Source organism: Canis lupus, chromosome 17 (genome assembly GCF_011100685.1).
Source record: "Canis lupus familiaris isolate Mischka breed German Shepherd chromosome 17, alternate assembly UU_Cfam_GSD_1.0, whole genome shotgun sequence".
Classification (NCBI taxonomy): Eukaryota; Metazoa; Chordata; class Mammalia; order Carnivora; family Canidae; genus Canis; species Canis lupus.
This window is the reverse complement of record NC_049238.1, coordinates 23,357,155-23,381,831: the sequence shown is the minus strand read 5'-3', so window position 1 is coordinate 23,381,831 and position 24,677 is coordinate 23,357,155. Positions and strand designations below refer to the sequence as shown.

Below are 24,677 nucleotides of genomic sequence, written 5' to 3'. Positions count from 1 at the left end.
GTTTGCAATGGTAATGATTGTGATGACAGTAATAATGAGAGTGAACAGTTACTGAATACCAGAGCATCTGCTAAGTGCTTTTACATGGTTTTCCTCTATGAATCTTCACCATAAGGGTATAAGAGGATCCTATCGCTGTCTTATTTTACAAATGCCTTAGAGAGCCTATTTACCTCATTCTGTAGTGAGATGGCACAGCACATTAATACAGAGCCAGGATTTGAGCCAGGTGATCAGAGCTCCAAGTTCTGGGGCCATATTTGGGTTGCAGCATATCTCACATAGGTGCCCAGATACCAGAGGCCATCATAGGTACAGAGCTTTGATGCCAAGTTCCCTTTGGGGCCAGTTTTGAATCATCTTGTCATTCAGTGAGGATGCAGCTGCTTAGGATTCCAGTCCCCCTCTCCGGTGTCAGGATCCTTTAGCCTGGCCCTTAAAGCAGGGTTTTTTGGGGTTTTTTTGTTTGTTTTGTTTTTGTTTTTGCCTTTTTTGCACAAACTTACACCTTTAACAGACTGGAAAGCCATTTTTTTTTCTTCCACAACCAAATGTTTTTTTTTTTAATTGTATTTATAAATATATAACAATTATCCTTTTCTTTTTCTTTATTCCTAGGCAACTGACTGGCCTTTGGTCTTTTTTTATCTCCCTACTAATTTTTGAAACTCAAAACATTTTTGTTTTCCAAAGAAACTGAGGGTCTGATATTTATTACCATTACCTGTGGCGATTAGGATATAAGATACAAGATGCCAACTGCATCATCAGACATAGTCACAATGGGGGTTAGTTCATTCACTATTTTTCAAGTGGTCTTTAGTTACAGAATTTCTGAATTGAAGTCAATATAAATCATATTCATTAGGTCCAATTCAAAGGATGGAAGAGGAGAAGAGGATGGCAGGTAGGGGTGGGAAGCAGGTAGCAATTTCCACTTATAGAAATAGGTCAAACGCCTGCAGATTGACAGTTCCCAGTTCAGAAGCACTGGATTCACATTGAATCCTCATAGCATTATAGTTGGTAAGACTACCAAGCAGATTCCAGGAGCCTGATTTGATACCCCAAACCAAAACACAAATGCCCATAGCAGCCTAACAGACAAAGTAAATGAGTGAAATGGGCCAAGAGTTAGGTGACCACTGACCTTTCATCCTCAGTGATGGGACACTAGGGCATGGTGAGGACTGTGGAGAAGGAGAGCACATGGCTATCTGGGGGTTAGCAGATACACAACACCAGCCAATTATTGTCATCAAAAACCAGGCCTATTGTTGCCAGATCTTCCCCCCTCTTTTTTCTGCAGAGCAGCTGGATATGCAGATATTCATCTGATTGATGTTGTCTGACTTTTAAGCACTGACTACTAATCTTGATTTAAAAGCCAGTGCTAAGACATAGGCCAAAAGAAAGCCCACCTATGGACAGTGACCTCTGAGGGTTGATGATTAGCATGCTTGTCATATGCCGCCTTCTCCAGATCTGACCATTGTTTTGCAATTTAGATCTCACTTGAAATTTAGTGCTTTTTTTTCTCTGTCTAGTTGTAATAGTTAAAGAAACCCTAAGGAATGCTCAATTTTCACTCTAAATTCAGTGACTTCACTTGGGTTTCCTTTTTATTTTTTAACTTAATGATTTCTAATTTCTATGAACCTAATTATACTTGAAAGTTCTATCTAAAGACTTAGAATGCAATTGGTATATCTTTAAATAAAATTATTATTCCTATCAAATATTAGTGAAAGTGATACTATGGAATGCCATTAGAGAACATTCAATATAAATAGGAGAATTGCTAAACTTTATATATAAGATTTTGATAGCATAAAATTATTCAAATATTTTTACATTAAAAACAAAATTAAAAGACAAAGAACAAATAAGAGCAATTTCTTTTAGCAAACAGAGTAGACAAAGGGTTAAAAATAGCCTTGTTTTTAAAAGAGTTCTTACAAATGGTGAGGAAAAGTAACCCTGCTATAGATAGGTGAACAAAAGAAATGAACAGACAATTCACAAAAGAGAAGAAATAACTAATTGAAGAACATATGGGGAGATGACTCAGCCTCACTAGTAATTAAAGAAATGCAAATTGAAACAACAAATATTATCATTCCCAGTGTAGCCAAGAGTGCAATGAAACAGGTATTTCTATGCATTACTGATAGACAAAGAATGCCTTGTTGGTATGCAGTTAGTTAATAGAAATTAAGAGTTCAGTTCTTGGGCATCTGGGTGGCTCAGTGGTTGAGTGACTGCCTTTGGTTCAGGTCATGATCCTGGGGATCCTGGGATCAAGTCCTGCATCAGGCTACCTGCAGGAAATCTGCTTCTCCCTCTACCTATGTCTCTGCCTCTCTGTGTGTCTTTCATGAATAAATGAACAAAATCTTAAAAAAAAAAAAAAGAAATCAAAAGTTCAGTTCTGTTAGGCAAATACTGAGCTCCTTCTCTGTGCTAGAAATTGGTTTATGCAGATGATAAGGGCCCACACTTACTCTCAGTGCGTGAGCATGTCCTGTGTGAGAGACATATGCAGATGACTCCATCATTAGGAAATAAATGGCAGAGGCATCCAGAGCATATAGCAAATGCAGGAGTAATGGAGCTGAGCCCCTGGAGGGATGGCCTATGGAAGGATTATTTGAAGAAATGATCCTGAGATGAATCTTTAAAGGTGATGAGAATTTGGCTGAATAAAAAGGGCAATGAGAAGGGAGAGGAGAAGAGAAGGGAAGGAGATCTCTGTGAGAGTAGAGCATGGGCATGAGTGTAGTGTCTATAGGAGGGTTGGAAGTCTTGTAGCACTGAGTGTGGAAGGAGGCTGTAGAGAAAGTCCGGTCCATCTGTGCTTTGGTAGTGTGAATTTCATCCCAGAAGCAGCCCAAGGCAGAGAGACATGAAAGAACACAGTCAGATATGTATTTTTTTAATACTACATAAAAGTCACTGTGGTTTATTTTTCTAATTTAAAAAGGAACAGATGAGGGATCCCTGGGTGGCGCAGCGGTTTGGCGCCTGCCTTTGGCCCAGGGCGCGATCCTGGAGACCCGGGATCGAATCCCACATCGGGCTCCTGGTGCGTGGAGCCTGCTTCTCCCTCTGCCTGTGTCTCTGCCTCTCTCTCTTTCTCTCTGTGTGACTATCATAAATAAATAAAAATTAAAAAAAAAAAAAATTTAAAAAGGAACAGATGAAAACAAACATCAGGATTAAAAATTGGACAAAGGACTTGAACAGACATTTCCCCAAAGAAGATATACAAATGGCCAATAAGCACAAGAAAAGATGCTCAACATCACTAGTCATTAGGGAAATGCAAATCAAAACCACAATGAAATACCACTTTGTACTGATTAGGATGGCTATTATTTTTTTAAAAAAGAAAATAACAAATACTGGTGAGCATGTAGAGAAATTGGAATCCTTGTACAATGCTGGTGGGAATACAAACTGGTGTGACCACTGCAGAAAAAAATGAGGCAGTTCCACCAAAGGTTAAACATAGAATTCCCTTATGACCCAGCAATTCCACTTAGTGTACATCCCCAAAAACTGAAAGCAGGGACTCCAACAGATACTTGTATACCCACGTTCATGACAATATCATTCACAGCAGCTAAAATGTAGAAACAACCCAAATATCCATCAACAGATGAATGGATAAACAAAATGTGGTATATCCATACAATACAATACAATACAATACAATACAATACAATACTATTCAGCCTTCAGAAGGAATGAAATTCTGACACATACTACAACATATAGGAACTTTGAAGAAATTATATTCAACAAGATAAGCCAATCACAAAAGGACAAATATATGATTCCACTTATGTGAGATACTTAGAGTAGTAAAGTTCATAGAGATAGAAAGAAGTTACCAAGGGTTAGGGAGAGGGGGTGACTGGGAGTTTCTGTTGGGATGATGAAGAATTTCTTGATTAGATTGCACAACATTGTGAGTATACTTAATGCCACCAAATTGTACACTTAAAAATGGCTAAAATGGGAGACACCTAGGAATGCCTGGGTGGCTCAATTGGTTAAGCACCTTCCTTTGGCTCAGGTAGTGATCCCAGGATCCTAGGATCAAGCCCCATGTTTATTATAATTTACTCTATGGGGGTCACACTATCCTTGCTGTTTTGTCATTGCATTTTCCACCTAGTGATAGACAGCAAATATCCTAGGTATTCATACAGCGTGGAGGTTAAGAAGGTAAGCCCTGGAGACTGACCACCAGGTTTGAATCCTGGTGCCATTGCTTACTCAGCTGCCAGCTTGTTTCCTCCTCTGTACAAAGCACATGGATAACAGAAGTGCCAAGCACATACATTTGTTAAGGATTACATTGGTTCCTAAATATGTATAAGCGCAGTGCCTAGCACTAAATAAAGAAAGCTATAGTTATATTGCTAATGGTAGTTAATAATCCTTGTCTGTTCTACAAGACAGTGTTTTTAGTGGCTTCATGAGGTACTTTATCACATGGCTGCATCATACATTACTTAACTAATCTCCTATGTCCAACATTTACTATTTCTAAATATTGGCTCACATAAATAATGATAAGCAACTTTGCAAAGAAGTCTATATAGAAAACTCTGTTTTTTAAAGCAGACCCCTAGAAAGGCAACTGTTAGATCAAAGAACATGCACAATTTAAGATTTTTGATTCCTCTTGATGGACTACCCCTCCAGAAAGACTGATATATTGAGGAGCAGAAGAACAACTTTATCCATAATGGCAAAAAATTGGAGACAAGCTAACTGTCTAAACTAAAGACATAGTTTAAATGTAATGTTCACTTACTGGAATATCATAAATACATTTGCAAAGCCTACATAAGGGCATATAAAATGCTTATGACACAATGTTAAGTGAAAGAGCAAGGAAAAAAATTATATTTAATAGAACTATAAATTTTAAAAATCATGTGCATATGGAGGAACAGAAAAAACAAGTAAAATAGAAATTTTTAATAGTAAGGCTCTAGGTAAATTGTTTTCTCTTAGTTTTTTTTTTTCTAAATTGCATTTAATAAGCACACACCATGTTTATAACAAAAAAATAATTTCACTGGGAAATGTGATTTGTCCCTGTCTTTGAAGGCCATTATTGAAATTTAGTTTCACATTACAAGTAGATCTTTAAATAAGCACCCATAGTAATGAAGCCCATATTTCAATTTTCTAGCTGAAAATTTTTCAGATACAAAGTCACCTTCTTGACCTTATCTATATATTCAAAGACTGTGGTGCTTGGAAATTTCTACTGTATGGTATTGGAATCAGCAGCAAGATCAGCAGACATTATTTCCCAAAGGAAATGAATCTAACAGGACTCTGGGAGATACAGCTGCTTCTATGTCATCCAAACAGAACCCAGCTGCTTTTGTGGGGGTTGTAGTTCCAAGGAAAGGCCCTAAATGTTCAATCATCTGCATGGACCTTCTACCTTTGTGCACCTCAGTCTGCACCATGTTGAGCTGATAGGCAGGTCAGTTGATCTCTCTGAGCCTCTGTTTCCTCATCTAAAAAATGGATATAAAGATCACGTACTTACTTACCGAGTTGTTGTGAAATCAAATGCAGTAAACCTTTTAAGATGTTAATCCAATGTCCAGACATGTTAGGCACTCATTAAATGTTAGCCATAATTATCCTTATTATCATCCTACATCTTTATTTCACTCACTGTTTTTAAAAATAACAGTGAAGCCTAGGGAGATGGGATTTGTTGTAGTTTAACGGAAGGAGCCATGGATTTGGAGTCAGATGACCTGAATTGTAATAGTGGTTGAAACACTTACTCATTTAGTGGCCTAGGGCAAGATACTTAATCCTTGGAGCAATGCTGTCCAAGAGAATTATAATATGAGCCAAAAATGTAATTTTGGATTTTCTAGAAAACACATTACAAAAAGTAAATATATGTATTTTCTTTAACCCAATATACCCAACACTACCTAAATGTTGTCAATATAAAAATTACTGTTTGAATGTTGTATATCTTCTACTGTACTAAATCTTTGAAATCCAGTATGCATTTTATACTGACAGCACATTTAAACTTGGAAGCTACATATTCATCTGAAATATTTTATCTGTATTTCCTAAAATTTGTAGTTGAAAAGTTAGATTGACATGCCCAAGTTGTTCAAACATATTTTTCCAATAATTGAATCACCTGTGATTCAAATGACTTCAAATGTGAATTAATTAAAATTAAATAAAATGAAGAATTCAGTTCTTCAGCTGCATGAGCCACATTTTGAGTACTGGTGGCCAGGTTTAGCTAGCAGCTACAATTGGAGATGACAGATTACTTCTCCTCCCAAAGTTATTCAGCTAATGGGAGGTGGCTCAGGGACCAGAATCGGGCCAATATAATTTCCATGTATGGACATTTGAAATGTGAACACTATTCATCTTGAGCCTTTCCATTTTTTTAACTGTGATCCACAGTAAGAAATATACTTTGCCTAACAAAATGGTATAAAAACGTATGTGTGTATGTGTCTATGTATGTATGTGTGTGTATTTGTGCATGTGATGGGTATCTAAGTGTGTGTATGCATGTATGTCTGTGTGTCTGTGGGTGTCTATGTGTGTATGTGTCTGTCTATGTATGTATGTGTGTGCATTTGTGCACGTATATGGCTATCTCTGTGTGTATATGTATGTATGTGTATGTGTGTCTGTGGGGGGGATATCTTTGTGTGTGTATGTATGTGTATGGGTGTCTATGTATGTGTATGTGTGACTGTGGGTGTGTGTGCATGTGGGTGTGTGTGTCTGTGTCTGTGTACATATGGATCAGAAGCCATTATTTCCCAAAGGAAAATTACAATGTGGATCTTTTAAAATTCCACTCTACATTTTCCTCCTCCTGATTTCCTCCTCTTTCTCCTTCTCCCCCCTCTTTATTTAACGCTGGTCATGACCCACTAAAGTGATTTCATGGCCCACTAATGGGTTATAAACCACAATTTGAGAAACACTGATCTTAAGAGTCTAAATTTCCAGGCATCTTAAAAATTGATTTGTTTTGTGTTGTAAATAATAATCCTTCTTTAGCCACCAATCAGTTCAAAGGGAACAATGTTCTCCCCAATATAAATAAGAAGAATGACACTAGTCTAGATAAGATACAAGGAAATAAGTGAATTATCTGCTTTTTTCTTTCTTTATCCATTCAGCAAATATTCATTGCGGAAGCACTGTCCCTGTCACTGTGTTAGGCACTAACAGCTGGCCTGAGACAGATGAGATCCCTGCTCAGAGTCAGCTACACAACAGCTAAGCCCTTGCTACAGTGGCTTAGCCAAATAAAGATCTTGGATGCTTTGTTTTATTTTTCCCGTAAGAAGACCAGAGACAAGTAACAGTGCAGATGTCCAGCAACCCCATTAGTGACTCAACTCCCTTTCTGTTCCACATGCTTTTACTTGTCGCTTTATGGTCATAAGACTGCTGCTACTCCTCCAGGCAGGTCCATGTTCCAGGTAAGAAAAAACAAGAGCAGAGGAGCTGGGTGGGGGAGGTTATCCCAAAATTCTCCAGCACATAGAGTTGCCAGATAAAACACAGGATGTCCAGTTAAATGTGAGTTTCAGAGAAACAACAGGTGATTTTTAGTATTATCATGACCCATGCAATATTTGAGACATATTTGTACTGAAAAAAAGTTCACTATTTACTAATGAAATTCACATTTAACTGGGTGTCCTGTATCTTTATTGGCTAACTCTGGTAATCCTTATGAGCACAGCTCTGCTTACAGTTCACTGGCCAGAGTGTCACGTGGCCACTTTTGTCTATAAAGAAGGCTGGTGAAATCGAGTCATTGTTTAAACTTCCAGTCTCAATAAAAGTGAAAGGCAAGAGAGAAGGAAGTTGGTCAGGGAGTTGAGTTGAGTGAGCCAACCTATGGTATCTGCTTAAGGTCAATCCCCCTCTGGCCTTCTTTGTCCCTCATAGTAGGAAATTTGAATTTTAGTTCATGGTCAGTGGGAAGCTATTGGAGACTTTAAAGCAAAGGAGTGACTAACTCTATTTAAGAAGATGGCTCTGGCTGCTGTGTGCCAAGTATAAGGGGGAAGGTAAGCAAGAAGTGGGAAGACCAGTTGGAAAAAAAAAAAAAAACAGCTTGTTCTAGAACCTCTGAGAACTTAACCTAGCCATCCTGCCATGGGCAGTCCCCTCGCTTTCCTACATGTGAGTTTCTTCTTCTGAAAAACAAAGATTTGGGCAGGATAGTCTCTTGGTGCTCTGTGCAGCATGTTCAGAGTGGCTTGCAGGTGACATGGTGGCCTTTTCTTGCTTTTTGGCTGCGTAGCATGGTTGTCAGTGTTGGCCTATGTTTTGTACTCTCTTCAACAGAGGAGTATCTGAAAGCCATAGCTCATGAAACGTCAGAATTTACTATCATTAAACTAAGATCCTGTGAGACTCCTATAGCGAAATGGGTAAAAAAATGCTTTTTAAAATTTTAATTTAAAAAATAATCAATGAAATGGACAGAAAAAGTAATAAAATCTGCTACCTCTTAGCAAAAATTTTAAAAGTAACATAGGTGATTTTTATACCCTGACATCTAGGACTTAAAGCAAAAGTTGAATAATCTGATTCCAGAGCTAAGAACCTATGTGGATAAGGGAAAACCTGATTTCATGCTTCTCTCCCTCCAAAGTGGATTTTGTTACAATGAAGGCACTTTGGTCTCCTAACTGCCTCCCTCTCCTACCCCGCCTGCAGCAGATAATTTTCTCTCTCCTTCTTCTTGCTTCTCATTGAATTAAATCAATTGTTTAGTTTTCATTTGGCTTCTCCTTTTTCCCTCTCATCAGATCAAGTGCTTTTCTATTTTCCTTGAGGATTACCAAAATGAGCTCTTAGGGAAAAAAAGGTTTCTCAGCACTTTAGCTTCTGTTCCTTCTATTTATTTGCTTTGCCTTTTATTATCTTTTTTGCTGACACCCCAGGACACACACACGGTATGTAGAGATTATTGGCTTTCTCCCTTTTTCCTATACGAAACCTGTTGGTTAAAAAAAAAAAAAATGTGTCCCCAGAAATATTTATTCTTTTTAAGAGAGCCAGAGATCTAATAAGGGATCTGTATAGGCACACACACACACACACGCACGCACACATACACACACACACACACACACACACATATATATATATATATATTTATGTAGCTATTTATATACATGCACACACAAATACACACATACTGTACACACACACAAGCATAAATTATTTTCGCCTCAGTTACTTTGTACCTGAGTGGTCATTTGCAGAACTCCACAAAACATGCAAACATACTGCTACTTTAGGCTACAACTGAACTCATGGTGTTGAAATTAATAATACTGTCAAGGAAAATCAACTCCCTGTACCTTCCTTCCTTCCCTTAATGAAAACACTTGATTTTTCTAATCATTTGATCTCAAAAAACTGATACCATTTTTCTTCAGAGTGCTTCGCAATGAAGGAGCAGTAAAAGCAATACATTTAAGTCCTGGTGGTGGGCCATCACAGCAGAAATGGTCAGAGTGCACAGGGCAAGGTCCTAGCATGGCCCAGCGGCCCTCTCTGGGACCCAGCCATACCCTTGCACCCTACTGATGGAGTGTCCTCCCCTGCGAGGTGGAAGGTTGCACTAAATGACCCTCAGGAGCTCTAGGTCTCTGAAGTTCTGAATTCCTAAGTTAACCCATTACTAGGCCAAGCACCCCAGTGGGGATAATCCCACTTATTCCTTCCCCTAAATTTCAAAATTCTTCACTAAAACCTAAAACTGAATTGAGGGTAGGATAGCAGAATTTGAATTTGAAAACTAAACAATAAGGGAACTCTTAATGTGGTACCAATTTGTTCTGGCCACTTTGTAAGATCACATGAACAGAGTAGACCGTCAAATACTTCCCAGTGACTGGAGACCACCATAAGCCCCCATGAGTGGTTTCCAAAGGACATCTCATCTGTCTGGGTCCCACCAACCAGGCCTTGGTCTGTGATCTCTGTACATAGCCAGATGATGGGCTTGAGACCATTTGCTGGGCCTGGTCCTCAGAGTTGTCAGGGTACAGAGAAAGGGAAGTGAGGCCTGGGGCAACAGGATGTCTCACTGAAAACATCATCAGAGGCTTCTATCATAGATAGGTGGAGACTGAAGCTCCAAATTCCAGACCCACCACTGATTTTCACTGTGACCTCGGGCAAGACCTTCATTTCTTGGCCTCCTGTTTTTCTCCCCAGTACAACAAGGGGTGAAGGTTTGTGACCACCATGTTTGTTTCTAACTCTGACATTCTGAAAGCCAGATGTATGTAGCACTTTTAAATCTCATCAGGTAGAGAGACCCAACTCTGTAACTTGGTGGAGCCTCTCCAGAAGCAGGACTCTGCCATGGGAGCTCAGTTCTTGAGGAGATGACAGTTTAAAGTCAGAAAAAAACAGAGAGGATTTAAGATTTGAGATGCTAGAGATAGAGGTATATCATTCACCTTCTACACTACCTTCTTCTTTTTTTTTTTTTTTCATTATTTTCCCTTTCTTTCTGCTGACAGTCTCTAGAGTAGAAATACATGACAAGCAGGTTTCCCAACACATTCCATGGTATATTATACACAACAGTGAAAGAGTTCTGCATCCAAAGGGATTTAGATAGGGTTGATTGCATATTCTACTCTTTAAGAGTCATGACTCTTTGGCATATGTAGGTTCTAAGAAGCCCCTCAGTGAAAGAGCCTGTTGACTTTTGTTTGACGAGTACCCTTCCAACTTGCTTGATCCCAGAGCTTCCTCATGAGACCTGTCAGCCCCCTGTGGGGCGGGTATTCTGTGGAACGTACTCTAAGAGACAGCACAGCGTTATCCCCTGATGCTGCATCTGGAGGCATGAGTCCATATGATGCCTGCATGTGTCACATTTACTCTATCCATATTCCAGTCCATCAAATTTCTGCTGCTCCTTAGGTCCTGTCTAATATGAGTGGCATCATGATCAATCGAATGAGTAATAGCTTATAATAATGATTTAATAGTTTAATTGCAATGTGGACAATTATCCAATGTTGGAAGAATCCTGTGTGATTTATTGAGATGGAAGTCTGTCCATCTGCACATCTGTTTGCCAATGTTCTCATTCAAAGAATATGATTAAGAGGCTTCTGGTTCAGGATGGTGGGTTGCGCCAACACTTGTCTCCTCTTCTGAAATACCACTCAAGTGATGATAAAGGCTTCAGTGAAGGGATACATTCTGACTAGCAAACAGAACAGGAGGAAAACCATAAGTGATTTTAAGAGCACAAGGCTGGTGATAGAGGAACTGAAGCGGTCGTAGCTAAAAAGAGGCAAAGAGGGTTTAGTGCAGAGGAGGGAGCCCATCTGCTGGAAGACATCATGACCAAGTGCTGATAAGGGTCCTCCGGAGGGATGGAGCAGAGTGAAATTCCTCTGAAATATGGTTACCCCATATGTCTCCACATCCATTCAACCCCAGTTTTCTAGACTAAAAAAGTAGCAGGATCCTTAACTGCATGGGAAAGAAAAAGGGAGCTCATGTCTAAAAGTTCAGGTGGACTGGAAGAGCTAAACCTGCTATCAGCAGTGTTCATGCCCTGAGTGGTGTATCCAGCATGCTGGCACTGGGGGGCAGGCACCAGTGAAGTGGTGGGGCCCTGACACCTGCTGTCAGGTCAGTTCTGACGGAGACAACAAGCACCACCTATGTGCACTGAAGCTCCTATCAGCATTCCTAGTCTCTCCTGTTTAAATAATCCAGGATCACCCCGCCTCTGAATTAGCCCAGCAGCATGAAAAACAAATATTGGGGCACCTGGGTGGCATAGTCAGTTAAGCCTCCAACTCTTGGTTTCAGCTCAGGTTGTGATCTCAGGGTCCTGGGATCAAGCCCCAAGTCCAGGCTCTGCACTCAACATGGAATCTGCTTGGGGTTCTCTCTCCCTCTGTCTCTGCCCCTCCCCCATATACACATATGCATCTCTTTCTAAAATAAATCTTTAAAAAAAAGAAAAAGAACTATCAACATAAAAAATTGATCCCAGAGAAAACAAGGATAAATTAGGTAACAGAGGTTAATTTGAAAGATAAAGCTCTTCAGAAAGATTTAAAACCGAGAAGAGGAGAGAATGAAGGCATCCGAGAAATAATAAAACAAATTTACTAGAGATGAAAGAGGCATATGTTCTCTGATTGAAAAAACCCACCAAATACCAGGAGGAATTTTTATTAAGATCCATACCTAGATACATTGTATTGAAATTTTAGCAGCTCAGTGTTGAAAAAAAGATCCTGAAGGGCACCTGGGTGGCTCAGTAGGTTAAGCATCTGGCTCTTGATATCAGCTCATCTTCTCTATCTCATGGTGGTGAGTTCAAACCTCATGTGGGGCTCCATACTGGACATGGAGCCTACTTTAAAAAAAATCCTGAAAACCTCCAAGAAAAGAATAGACAGATTGACTACAAAAAAAATCAACAATAAAACTAGTCTCAGATTCCTCCTCAGTCACAAAGATACTAGACAACACTGAAGTGAGGGCTTCAAGTTCCTGAAGCAAAATTCCTAATCTAGAGACTAGAGCCAGAAAAGCTATAGACCAAGTATGAAGACAAAATAAAAATATATTTCAGATATTCAAAGATTCATGATGAAGTTTCCCCCTAAGGAAGGTTCTTGAGGATGGTGGGACTAATAGAAGAATCCCAGTGAAAATAAATTCCAAAATGAAGGCTGTACAGGAAGCCCAGAAAGCAACTGGTATAAGTTAAAACAGGAAATCAATGTTTGGGGGAAGAAGAGAGAGATTTTTCAAGGACTATACAAAGGTGTTAGTGATATGGTATAAAAGGCAGATAGAAAATAAATAGAAAAAAAGAAAGATGGCAGATATAAAAGAGAAATGCAATTAGAAATTTCTGGAAAGGCAAACTGCACAAGAAAGTCTGGACCCAAATATAAGGCAAATTAAGACAGAGAAAGAGGGAATATTCATTTGATCCTGATGCTAGAAACATTCTTCATCAAGTACAATGTGCTGTTTGGACCTATGGAGGAGATCACAAATATAACCCTTCTTCACTGCACAGGAAAAATATAGTCATTGGTACAAAATCTCTGCTTGCTGATCGTCAAGGTTTAGCATCAACCTGTAAACAAAACACTTGACCTAATCACTCATAGGCAATATTGACAATGTGAAGGAAAAGCCCAGCTGACCTGGGAGGTGAATGTGGGTTAGGAAGGTGCAGAGAAAGACAGAAACTATCATCTAGTGAGGGGAGCCAGCGGATAGTGTCTAAAGCTAATGGAGCAAGTAATACATTTGCCATGGAAAGTTAAAAAGGTAAGTAATAGAAAAGTAAAACAGGATTTAAACAATCAAGATTTAAAAGGGGAAGAGTACCATTTTTCTAATAGTCCCATCGATGAAAGGAGCCTACAATTGTTGCATCAACAAGGAACAGGATGATCACCATATTTAGAATCTGGAAGGCGGCCACCAAAAGAAATGAGAAATCCTTAGACGCGTTTCTGAGGCTCAGAGAGAGGAGTAGGATTTGGGGATGGCTTTAAAAAATTATTATTATGACAGTGTTGAACTATTTGACTTCTGGCCATCTGCATATATTACTTTGATTCTTTAAAGTCACCAAATACCTGCCAGGTGGCAAGGGTTGTATTAAATACCAGATATTTAGAGGTGATACTAGCCTTGAAGCAGAAGTGGCTACAGAAACAAACGATGCTGGTTTAGGAGCCCTTCCCAGGGATGTGTTTATGTCGATGGGAAGAGGGGAGGTAGGGCAGGGGATCACAGTTCACAGCGTGTTTGGCCAACCGATTCCAACAGTTGGTACAGAGCTGCCACAGAGGTGAATTAGGACAAGCCTTTAGGACTTGGGGGCTTGGAGACTTGACATTGTTCCTTTAGATTGATAATATTCTAGGCAGGCAGATAGAATTACTGACAGTTTGGAGCTGTAAGGGTCCGTAGAGAGATCTATCCAACGCTTTCATTTTACAAACAAAGGAGGCTTGGTCGCGGCAGAGCTAGCCTTACTGATTCAGTCCTTCTGATTGCAAGTTTAGTAATAGCTAAAAAGGGAGCTCCACATTAAGACATCCTTCAAGCACAAAATCAACATCTATCACATATCCCGCTAAGGCTAGGCACTGTAGTAGGCCACTTCACGCACGTTATTTAACTTAATCTCTACAACAGCCATGTGAGATTAGGCTATACACGTATTACATTTGAGCAGACTAAAGTTGAGAGACCTTAAATAATTTGTCAGGAGCTTAGAACTAGACAGACACAGAGCCTGGATATGAATGAGTCTGTCTGACTTCAGCGTTCGTGCTCCATGGTTTCTGGCCTGTAATCTGCACCCCACTGACTGTGATAAGAGCTACTATACATCCCTATATCGGTGACCAGAGGTAAAAATAATGACCATTTCATATTTAGTCATTGAACATATAAACATGAACATGAATAAGGGAAACACGATCCTGGCACTATCTAAGCAGGGCTCTTTGATCCACTTCTCCACTGCTCCATAGTCCACCCTGGGGTAGGGTCTGTGAGCTGCCAGACCATCCTTCTTAATTAGAAGGGACCCCAGGAGCCTCTGAGCAGCCCCAAGCTATTCAGAGGAAAATAAACAGGAAACGGAAAAGAGGGAGGGGAGACAGAAATGCTCACCGACTTTAAAAGATTTATACTGACAATATCCCAAGGAGTTTATGAAATGTATTTTTTCCTTTTTGTTCCTTTTTTTTTATTTTGAGAGAAAGAGAGGAAAGCTGCTGATGAAGAGATAGCTCTCAACTAGAGTTTCATTGACGGTGAAAATACTTTAAGCTCGGGCTCTTATTGATAGTCCGGTTGCACAAAATAAAATTCATATAAACATCACCTCACATATTAGAACTGGAAAAATAATCCATCTTCCAGTCAACTTTGAAAGAGTCCCGTTATTGAGCTACTGAATTACAAGGACAGAATGTACATGTGTTTCCACACCCAGGAGGGAGGAACAGTGGTGCAGAAGGAGGCCCAAGCACAGCACCTGATTCAGCTTGATTTTCTCCCGCTGGGAACTTGAGTCTCCCCACCCTTTGGGGGATGAATGTGCACCAGATAATCTTTCTGAGAAGAAGGAGAACATCTTTCTCTTGCCTATGTTCTTCCCCTCAAGCTCAAAAACCTGCTTTCAGTATGACTTTCCACCGATTCAAAAACATCAGAATAGGGATCCCTGGGTGGCGCAGCGGTTTGGCGCCTGCCTTTGGCCCAGGGCGCGATCCTGGAGACCCTGGATCGAATCCCACTTTGGGCTCCCTGCATGGAGCCTGCTTCTCCCTCTGCCTGTGTCTCTCCCTCTCTCTCTCTCTCTCTCTCTCTCTCTCTCTGTGACTATCATGAATAAATAAATAAAATCTTTAAAACAAAAAACAAAAAACAAAAACATCAGAGTAGGGTCTCAGGCCTTATGTCAGTTATGCAAGACAGGCTGGCTTCATCTTAACCCCAGACTATGCTCCAAAGTATCTGGAGCAAGACTCTGTCCCCAGAGATGCTTCCAGGATTCTCACCTGCTCTGGACAGATGCACACTAATCTAGGATTGGAAACCCCAGTCGATCAGAGTCTGTCTCCCATATATGGCACTTTTGCTTACAACAGTGACAATCTAAACACATCACATTTGCATTTTGTCACATTCTTTCCTAGTGTTACTGATACTATAGGATGAGGTTGGGTCAGAATTGATCCCCACCTTTTCCCCAACATACCAGATTAATCTTCCAGAAGCACCACTCTGACGATGTCACTCTCCTCCTCAAAACACTTTTCCAAAAGTAAAGTTGAATACCTTCAGCCAGGAATTAAAAGTCCTGTATGGTCTGATCCCACCCCCGCTGTCCTAGCTTTCCTGAGGCCCCAGCCTTGTCTTCGGGTGCCCCTCTGTGACCCAGTGCTGCTATGCACTTCCTTTAGCCTTTTTTCTTCTACTCTCAACTCCCACATGGCTGGTTCTGCCAATATCTCTGTCTTTCTCTCCCTCTAAGATATTGCTCAAAGGTCATCTTCTTATGAATCTTCCCAACTGAGCTTGATGTCTCTTTCCCAGATCCTCCAAAAGTGCTTCACCTGTATGTGTCTTATGACTTTATAACCTCTACTTTTGGTGGCAATTATTACAGTGATCTCATCACCCTTATGGACCTGGAGTTCCTTAAAAGCCAGAACTGTGTCTGGTTTATGTCTGTGTCCCTAGGGCTGAGCCAGTGCTTGGATGTTTGCTCAACGTTGGCATCCAGTAAATGAAATTTGAAGGCAAGAAAGAGTGAGCAAGGGGCCAGTGAACAAATGGATTTGGTCCAGCACCCAAATGCCTGCCTTTCTCTCTTCTTCCCCCTCTGAGTGCCTGAGCTGCACAGCTTGGCCACAATGCACCCTGATCATATTTTAGGATAAGGGGTACAGTGGGGTAATGAGAAAGGTACAAAGGAAAGAGCCCTGGTTAGAAATCCAGACACCTGGAGTCTGGTCTGGAGTTTCAGATTAAGATGTTGGACAAGTCATTTCCACATTCTGACCTGAAATCTGCTTCTCTAGAAAAGTGATATGTTAGATGATCTTTAAGTCCTTTCTAATTCTGAGTTTTTGATTCTAACCCCATTCTTCTACCTCTGTGCCCGTGATGAGAATATCTCCCCCATTGTAAAACAGGGTCATAATACAGATTATTTACTGAGGGTTGTAGAGCTCTTTTCACCAGCCCATCTGCCATGCTATAACTTCCCAGCAATCACAGAGGGTTCGGTGTCCAGTGCTGACCCCAGGTCCCCAGTCTTGCTCAGAAAAAGTCTTATGCTGACCTCATCCTGATTTTAACTGGAAGTCACATTTCTCTACTTCCAGAATTTTGCAAATCTCCAATTCCTGACATAATACCTTCTCCTTGAAGAATGCTTCTGGTAGGGATCCCTTCTTTTCATCTGCATCATTCTCTACCCCTGACTGCTAGTTCATTTACCTATGTGGTAAATTGAGGTGTCTGTAGAATGAGACCAGTTTGAAGCACTCAGGAGTGATTTAAAAGCAGAGCACTCATTCGCTGGTTCTCACTGGAGGAGTCAGAGATCTTGGAATAGACTTCCACTGCAAAAGAAGCAGCGTCAAATGGTCCAAAACTTCAAGGCAGAAGTATGGCAAGTAAAATTAATGCATCAGAAGGAGTGCCTGGAACAATAAAATGGCGCTGTACTTTTATGCTGACAGTAATCCCCATGAATACAGGTTTCTTTAGATCACTTGGCCTATGCCACTGGAATTAGGGTTGGCTTGCCCCAGAGGGAAACTCTGCCATAGGCACGGCACCAGGGGGGATTTGTAAGGCTTTCTTTGTGGAGACCAGTTACAAATTCACATGACTCATAGACTCAAGAGCTGAAATGGATCTTAAGAGATCATTGAGTTCAGCCAACCCTTCTCACCCTGTTTTATAAACAAGGAAACTGAAACCCAAGAAAGTTAATGCTTTGCACAAGATCACTCAGCTAGTAACCAAAGAAGCAAGAGCCATGAACATGTGGGACAAATGCTGCCTCTCCAAGCCACCCACCTCTCAAGGGAAACCTTGCACTGGTCAGAACTATTTGGGATTGTAGAGTCAACCCATAGAGTCCTGAGAAACTCTGAATCAACCATAAATTGAGTGCCAAGTTGGCTTGAATGTGATATGGAGAACTCAGGTCAGCTTTTGTTTAAACTGTGACCTGTAGGGTGATAGAGATGCCCCGGAGTGTGCCCTGGCTTGTGGGGTGTGGAAACACCTTATATGGATGTTGACAAGATGGCACTTATCTCCTTGCTTCATTCTTGTCACATTTACAGAGGCAGTGTCTGTTTAGGCCATCTCTCTACCAGGTTGTAAATCCATCAGAATGTCTTAGCTTCTAAATTGGGTTTCTGATGCTGGTTATTCTTTGGGGATTAGATAATACCCCCTATTTTTTTTTTTTTTTTTTTTTTTTTAGTTTCTTGTGAGATTTCGTTAGTTGTGACTCTTGTCTGGAAAAGAGTCTGTAGCTCTCATTTCTACGTTAATGTAGAAGACAGTTGAAATCAAATAATTGATTATTTAGTGGGTCCTTCCTCTCTATACAAAACTGGGTAAAGTACTCTCCATGTTTATCTCACAGAACCCTTACAACCACCCTTTGAAGTAGGTGTCTTCATTCCCATTTTACAGATGAAGAACCTGAGACTCGAGGACATAGAGCTAGTATGTAGGGGAGCTAAGGTGAGGGCCTTAGTCTGCCTGACTATAAAGCCCAAGTCCTGAATTACTATTCTCTTGCTTCACACTTCGCTTTTCACAGAGATAATCTAAGAAAGGGGGAAGAAGGCTGGGTGTATATGAAGAAGGTGAGATAGGCCTCTAGCAGTGCTGACTAGGATGTCATTGGTCTCTATATCCTGCCACAGAGATGCCTGGCCCTCCTATCTGGACATACCTACAGAGTCACCTTCTCTGTCTCTTGCCAGGCTCTTTCCTCCTCCTCAATACCTCAGCAAACTCCAAGCACACCATCCTGAGCCCGTGGATGAGGAGCAGCAGTGAGCACTGCAAGCTGGCTGTCTCCGTGCACAGGCATCTGCAACCTTCTGGGAGGTACGTCGCCCAGCTGCTGCCCCACAACGAGCCTGGAAGAGAGATCCTCCTGGTACCCACTCCAGGAAAGCATGGGTAAGTCCTTCCCCAAGTCCAAAACTGATTATATAAAAGGCCACTTGGCTTTGGGCTGCAAATTTTCAGAGTCTGTGACATCTACTTAAAACTCACAATTGTCCTTTAATAGGTAGGGTCCAGATTGAGCCATTACTGCTAATATTCCCCAGGTAGTGTCTCGGGCACTGATCTGTGGGGTCCTCTGGCCACTCAGGCTGGTGGTCCTTCCAGAGGCCAGAAGACCAGCTGGCAGAGTGGGCATTTAATGAGTGGGTGTTAAAGATATTTATTTCCCAAAGTACAGATGGATCCAAGAAGAAAACAGCCAAAGGGAGTGTTAAAAGGCCAAAATGAAAGTAATTTAATATGCTGGAAGCTGGGTTGTACCAGCAGAACTTTGGCAGTAAGGGAAAGAGCAAACTATTGTAGCCACCGAAGCAGGTCCTGCAGGAGTGCAGGACCTGAGAACAGAACTTGTCAGGCACACCACAGTGGTATCAGTTCAGTGGCAATTGGAACAAGCTTTGTTCCAGAACCTCTAAGGCTGACACAATCTTGAAGTCACACAGGATGCCCATGTCAGTGAACTTAAGCTTCCAGGAGATACTCACTTGTTTACTCAGCAATCCACTGAGCCTCCAGAGGTCATGGCATTGGAAAGCAAACTTGAACCAGCCTACCTCTATGCATACATTTTCCCTTATTCCATAGGAATATGTACCATCATAAGACCCCAGTTTTGAGGAGCCCCACATCTAAATACTTATTATGTAATAAATGAGGATGAGAGAGCTTTCAAATTTCTATCGAAGCTTAGACTTAGCTTCCCTCTAAGAAGATACCTTTCAGGAGAGTCCCATCTGGACAATGATGTTACCTGTCCTTCACCTTCATGGTGTGCTGGGTTAAGAAGGTAGAACCTGTCTACTGCTTTTCCAATAAAGCTCTATGGCCTTCTTATTAAGTTCTGGAAAGCCTATACCCTACTCTCCTACTACTGACCCACCTATATTTAGTTGTGCTGCAAAGAACTACATACCTGGAGCAGGAATGAAGCCTTGACTTCAAGAAGGATGCTGTCCCCATACTTAAACTCATACCCATCTTCTGGCCTCTGCAATGTCTCATTGGGCTATATGGCAGGGTCCCAGCACCAAGTAACTCTTACTCTGTCCACCAGAAGTTTGGAATGTTGGATGTGTTGCCCGCCCACCGTTTGGATGAGCTGTCCTCTGACAGACTTCCCTCCAGCATGGCCCACCTTTCGTGTGAGAAGCCCAGATGGTAAGGCCTCCCATCCATGGGCAGGGCAGGTCTTGGCCTCGGCTGCATTGCCATCCTGCAGGTGTCTGCCCAGCCTCGTGAGTTGTTTATTCTGACTTTATTCAGTACTCTTGCCCCCACCAAGCCTGGCAGAGAACAACCGGTGCTGCTCGGGGCTGCTAAGACTTCATGCCATCAGTTTGTTAAAGTGTGGTGGTTGGGGGCTGGGACTCATTGATGTCACATAGAGAATTGAGAGTCTCCCTGAAATGCAGGCTTAGAATGTGCATGCATGTGAAGGAAGGGTGCCAGAGGGATTTCAGCACTTCCTGGGTAGCAGGGCTTGGTTCCCTGGATAGCATGGGCAGAAGACCATAGCTCCTCTGTACGACTAGCCCTGGGGGCTTGCAAATATGTTTCCCCTCTTTGTCTTCCTATCCTTTCAACTACCCTGTAATTTCCCATTGAAACTGAGGCAGAGAGTGGAAATAGGAAGTGATATGGTCCAAAGTGGATTCCAGGTCTCCCCTTTCCTCATTCTTGCACTTTCCAAAAAACACATAGTCTCTCAGCAGAAACTCAGGGCAAAAGGGTAGGATCAGGAAAGAGGAAATGGAAAGTGAAGGAATCTTACAAAAAGAGATGATCCAGATTCTTTGGTGCCTTGAGACAGACGAACACAGGGGACCTGTGATGGCAACCTGCCCTTCACAGACAGTGAGAATAAGGAAAGGAAGACAGCACAGTGTAGGTAGGCTGTGATCCTCCCCTGAGGCTGCCATTGCCATTAGTCTCAAGGTCCCTCTCCTGGCCATTGCATTGCATTCCCAAGGTGACTCTCCCATTGCCGGAGTTGGCCTGCCCCCTCAAGAGTGAGAGTTGAGGCAGGAGAAGGGAAGCAGGTGTACTGGGGCAAGCCTGAAGACTGGGTAGCTTTGCCTGGGACGGCCCTACTTCTACAAGGGCTTTTCCTTAGGCTGGGCTCCGTGCATCTCTGTGCAGACACATTCTCCCCTAGCCCTGGAAGAGCCATCTTAGGAGTTTGAGGATGAGCAGGAGTGATTCCAAACTGAAAGTAAAGATGCCTGAGCCAACCTCTCCACCTGTAACAAAATCAACGTAGTGAGGGTAGGAGGTGGCAGCTGAAGGTGAAGCAGCCATAGACTGCTCTCTGCCTGGAGAAGCTCTGCTGCCGCAGGCATCTTGGCAAGCTGCAGGGCACAGGCACTTGTCCAATACTTCACAGAGCTCTAAGTATCTGTGTCGAGTTGTATCTGGGTTGCTCAGCCTCAGCACTGTTGACATCTGGGACCAGATTATTCTTTTTGTGGGCACCGTCCTGTGCATGGTTCCCCAGCTTCCCAGGTGTCTATCCACTAGATGCCAATAGCATCTTCCCTGGTTATAGCAACAAAAATGCCTCCAGACATTGACAAATGTCCCCTGGGAGGAAAAATTGCCCCCCATTGAGAACCACTGAAATAGCTAGCATTTCGAAGCTGGGAGGAACCCTGAGATTTACCTGGTTCAAATTTGTCAATTCACAGGGATGGGAAATGAAGCCCAGGATGGGGAAGTGATGTGCTCCATGTCACATGATGAATGTCAGTGTTGGTAGACAAGTATCTTGAGCCCTATACTCATGTTTATGTGCCAACCACTGTACTAGGTCCTGGGTTACCAAGATATATAAGGCCTAGTCTCTATGCCTGAGTAATACTAACTACTGCTAACACTTATTAACACCTCCTAGATGTGCTAACCAGTCAACACTGTGCCCCTTATATTCATTTTTTTATTTAATACTCAACAATATGGTGGAGTGGGTATTGTTACTGTTTTCAATTTCACAGATGAGGAAATTCAATGAGTTCAAAAAACCTTCCCAAGGCCACCAGCTAGACAGGGTGCAGGGGATCTGTACTCAACCAGCCTGACTTCAGACTATTTATGCCCATTGTTAGAAGAGCTCAATCAGGCTGAGGTGGTGCAACAGAAAAACTAGTATACTGTGAATCAAAGCCCTGAATTTAGGTCCCAGTGTACCATCCAGTAGTCAGTTCAGAGAACCAAGATTCATTGGATACTTTCTATTTGTTAGGACTATACAGGGGCATGACATTCAAAAGGCCAGCCTTTGATGGTCAATTAAAGGATGTTCCGTGAATGAGCTCTATGACTTCAGGTGAATCCCACCCCCTACCACACCTCAGTTTGCCCATCTGTGAAGTAGGGATAAGGATGTTAGCCCTGCCCATATGGTGCTGTGCATCAAGGTAATAGAAGACATAAAGGGTTTTGCTCACTAAGCAGGATACAAACGTGAAAGGCCATGATTTAATACCCTAGTCTGCTCTATTCTGCTCAGAATTGGGGATCAGAAAGGACTGGGAGTTATCTGCTTTCTGATTATGGGGTCAGTGCCAGTCTCAAGAACCCTTTGGTTTCGAGATCTTGGGCATTTTGCCTCACTGAAGCTCATTCCCTTGAATGTTGGAGATGCCCCCACAACATAGTGCTCCGAGTGGTAAGAGGGACACAGTTAAATCCTGGTGGTGATAAAAACAGAACATGATGGTTTGGGGACTACCTTTTGCAAAACAACATTCAGCGTTTGTAGTAACACGGGAGGAGGTTGTCATGACAGTGGTGGGTAGAGCTCAACTCATAGGAGTGGGCTGAGGAAGGACAAGCCTGAGGCCACTGAGTTCTCTGGAAACCGAGTCGTGTGCACAAGATGCAACACTGGGGGAGCAGCAGCCTGCCTGGAAATGCTGGAGACAGGGAAGGCAGTCGGGGAGCCCCAGCAGCTGCTCCCTTCCTTGTCACCTGGAAAGCAGCCACGTACATGAGGTCTAGTGAATCACAGGCCATGAGAGCCCGCCCCTCGCCAAGACAACCTGGCTTTGGCCGGGATCTCCCAGGAGACACACAGTGATGAGTGCCCGGTCTACTCATCTGCTCCTCTGCCCTGCCAGAATGGCCACAGGGGTGAGGAAGCAGAGAAACGCTCTGTCAAACAGCCCAGCCCTGCTGGCCACAGAATCCAACAGGCATAGGACATCTTAACTAGAAGTCAGAGGTTACAAAGTCCCCATGCATTGAATGAATATGATAATCCCTGTTTAAAGTGGTGAGCTGTGAAATGGCATGAGGAAAATGGTCTGCACTGTGCCAGCTGTAGTAGTAGGTACTTAACACATGCTAGATGCTTCGCTAGATGCTTTCCAGTGCATCCGATCCATGGATCGAGTGCCTCCCGTGTGATAGGTGTTGGGAAGGCACAGTTGAAGATGACAGGGGCATGGATTTCAAGGAGCATCCGAGCCAGCGAGGAAGACTCAGCTTGTGCTTGTGCAGATGGCTTTAAATGGGGGCCCAGAAAGATTCAGAAGCTGAGCTGAGCCCCTGCTTCTGCCTCCTGTGCTTCCCTGCCTTTCTGCTGAGAGCTGTTTTCAAAGAAAGAGGAAAGCAGCAGCAGTTGGTGGTGTGAGATCGACGCCCTCCTGGACTCAGGGGGCTGGGGGCTGTTTGGGGCTATGGGAGTACCTCCACACCTCCTTCTGGGACACCCACAAGTCTTCCTTCCTCTCCGAGCACCCAGGTTTCTCCAGCAGTCTCCAGTATCTAGGGACTTGATTATGTGTGACCAGAACTACACAGTGTGTGGAGAGAAGAATTGGCCCCTGAGGGGATAGAAGTTGCCAATCATTTGAATTACTAATACTTGAAAAGATGTTTTAAACCTAAAGGATTTGGTGATACTTGGGCTTGAGCCAAGGTAAGCTGTCAGAGCCATTTCACAGCACAACCAAGGTTCATTCCAGAAGGTGGCAGAGAAATAAGGCTCCCCTCAGCACAAAGCTTCACCTTTCTGCAGGATCTTAACCCCAACCTTCAGAGGAGGCATGAGTTAGTTCCCTCTCCTCTGTCAATTTCCTGTTGGGGGGAGCCCAGGCCCAGAGGCATGACGTCATATGATGAGGGAGCAAGTGCGCGCTGCTGGCAAAGCCAGGACCCATGCCCAAGTTAGCCTTCCAAAGCCCGTCCTTCTGTACTCCCGTCTGTCTATCTGGCTGAACAGCTGCATCAAGAAATCCTCAAACTCACTGCTCTTGGCTTAGAATCTGCAGCCACCCTCCTCTGGCGAAGAAAAACCCATGTCTGTGCTGGGTACCCACACAGCTACCACATTTGTTTAAACCAATCAGTTCTGACCAAAGATCCCAGCTTTTAAAGCCAGCACCATCCTCATGGGAGGACCTGCCAAAGTCATCTAACCCAAAGGGGTACTGACTTGTGGACTTGGAGGCACCAGTCAGTTCCGGCTCCCCCGCATATTTGCAGCTCCTCACCCTCCAAAGTGGAGACTCCAGCTGTAGCCTGTACCCTTCCCCATCCTGCAATGACAGCCACCTCCTGTCAGGGGATTACTCAGGACTGGGGGGCAGGAAATGATGTTCTGCACCCCAGAGTCCTGCTCTTGGCCTCACCTTCCCAGTCTGGCTCATGGGACAGTACCCCTCTCCTGACATAGACGGCTTCTGTTGCCAGCATATACAACCCTGACTTGTCCTGTAAACAGACCCGCTGGTCTCAACAGGCTGAGCAAG

The 24,677-nt window shown here is 42.7% G+C and overlaps 1 protein-coding gene across 1 annotated transcript in view; it reads left to right on the top strand.

Moving 5' to 3' along the window:
- ALK (ALK receptor tyrosine kinase) overlaps positions 1-24,677 on the top strand; it is a 680,979-nt gene that overhangs the window by 337,738 nt on the left and 318,564 nt on the right. Inside the window, exon 4 of the mRNA XM_038561183.1 lies at positions 18,618-18,819. Within this exon, the coding sequence (XP_038417111.1) occupies positions 18,618-18,819 (202 nt within the window). The remainder of the gene's footprint in view (positions 1-18,617; positions 18,820-24,677) is intronic.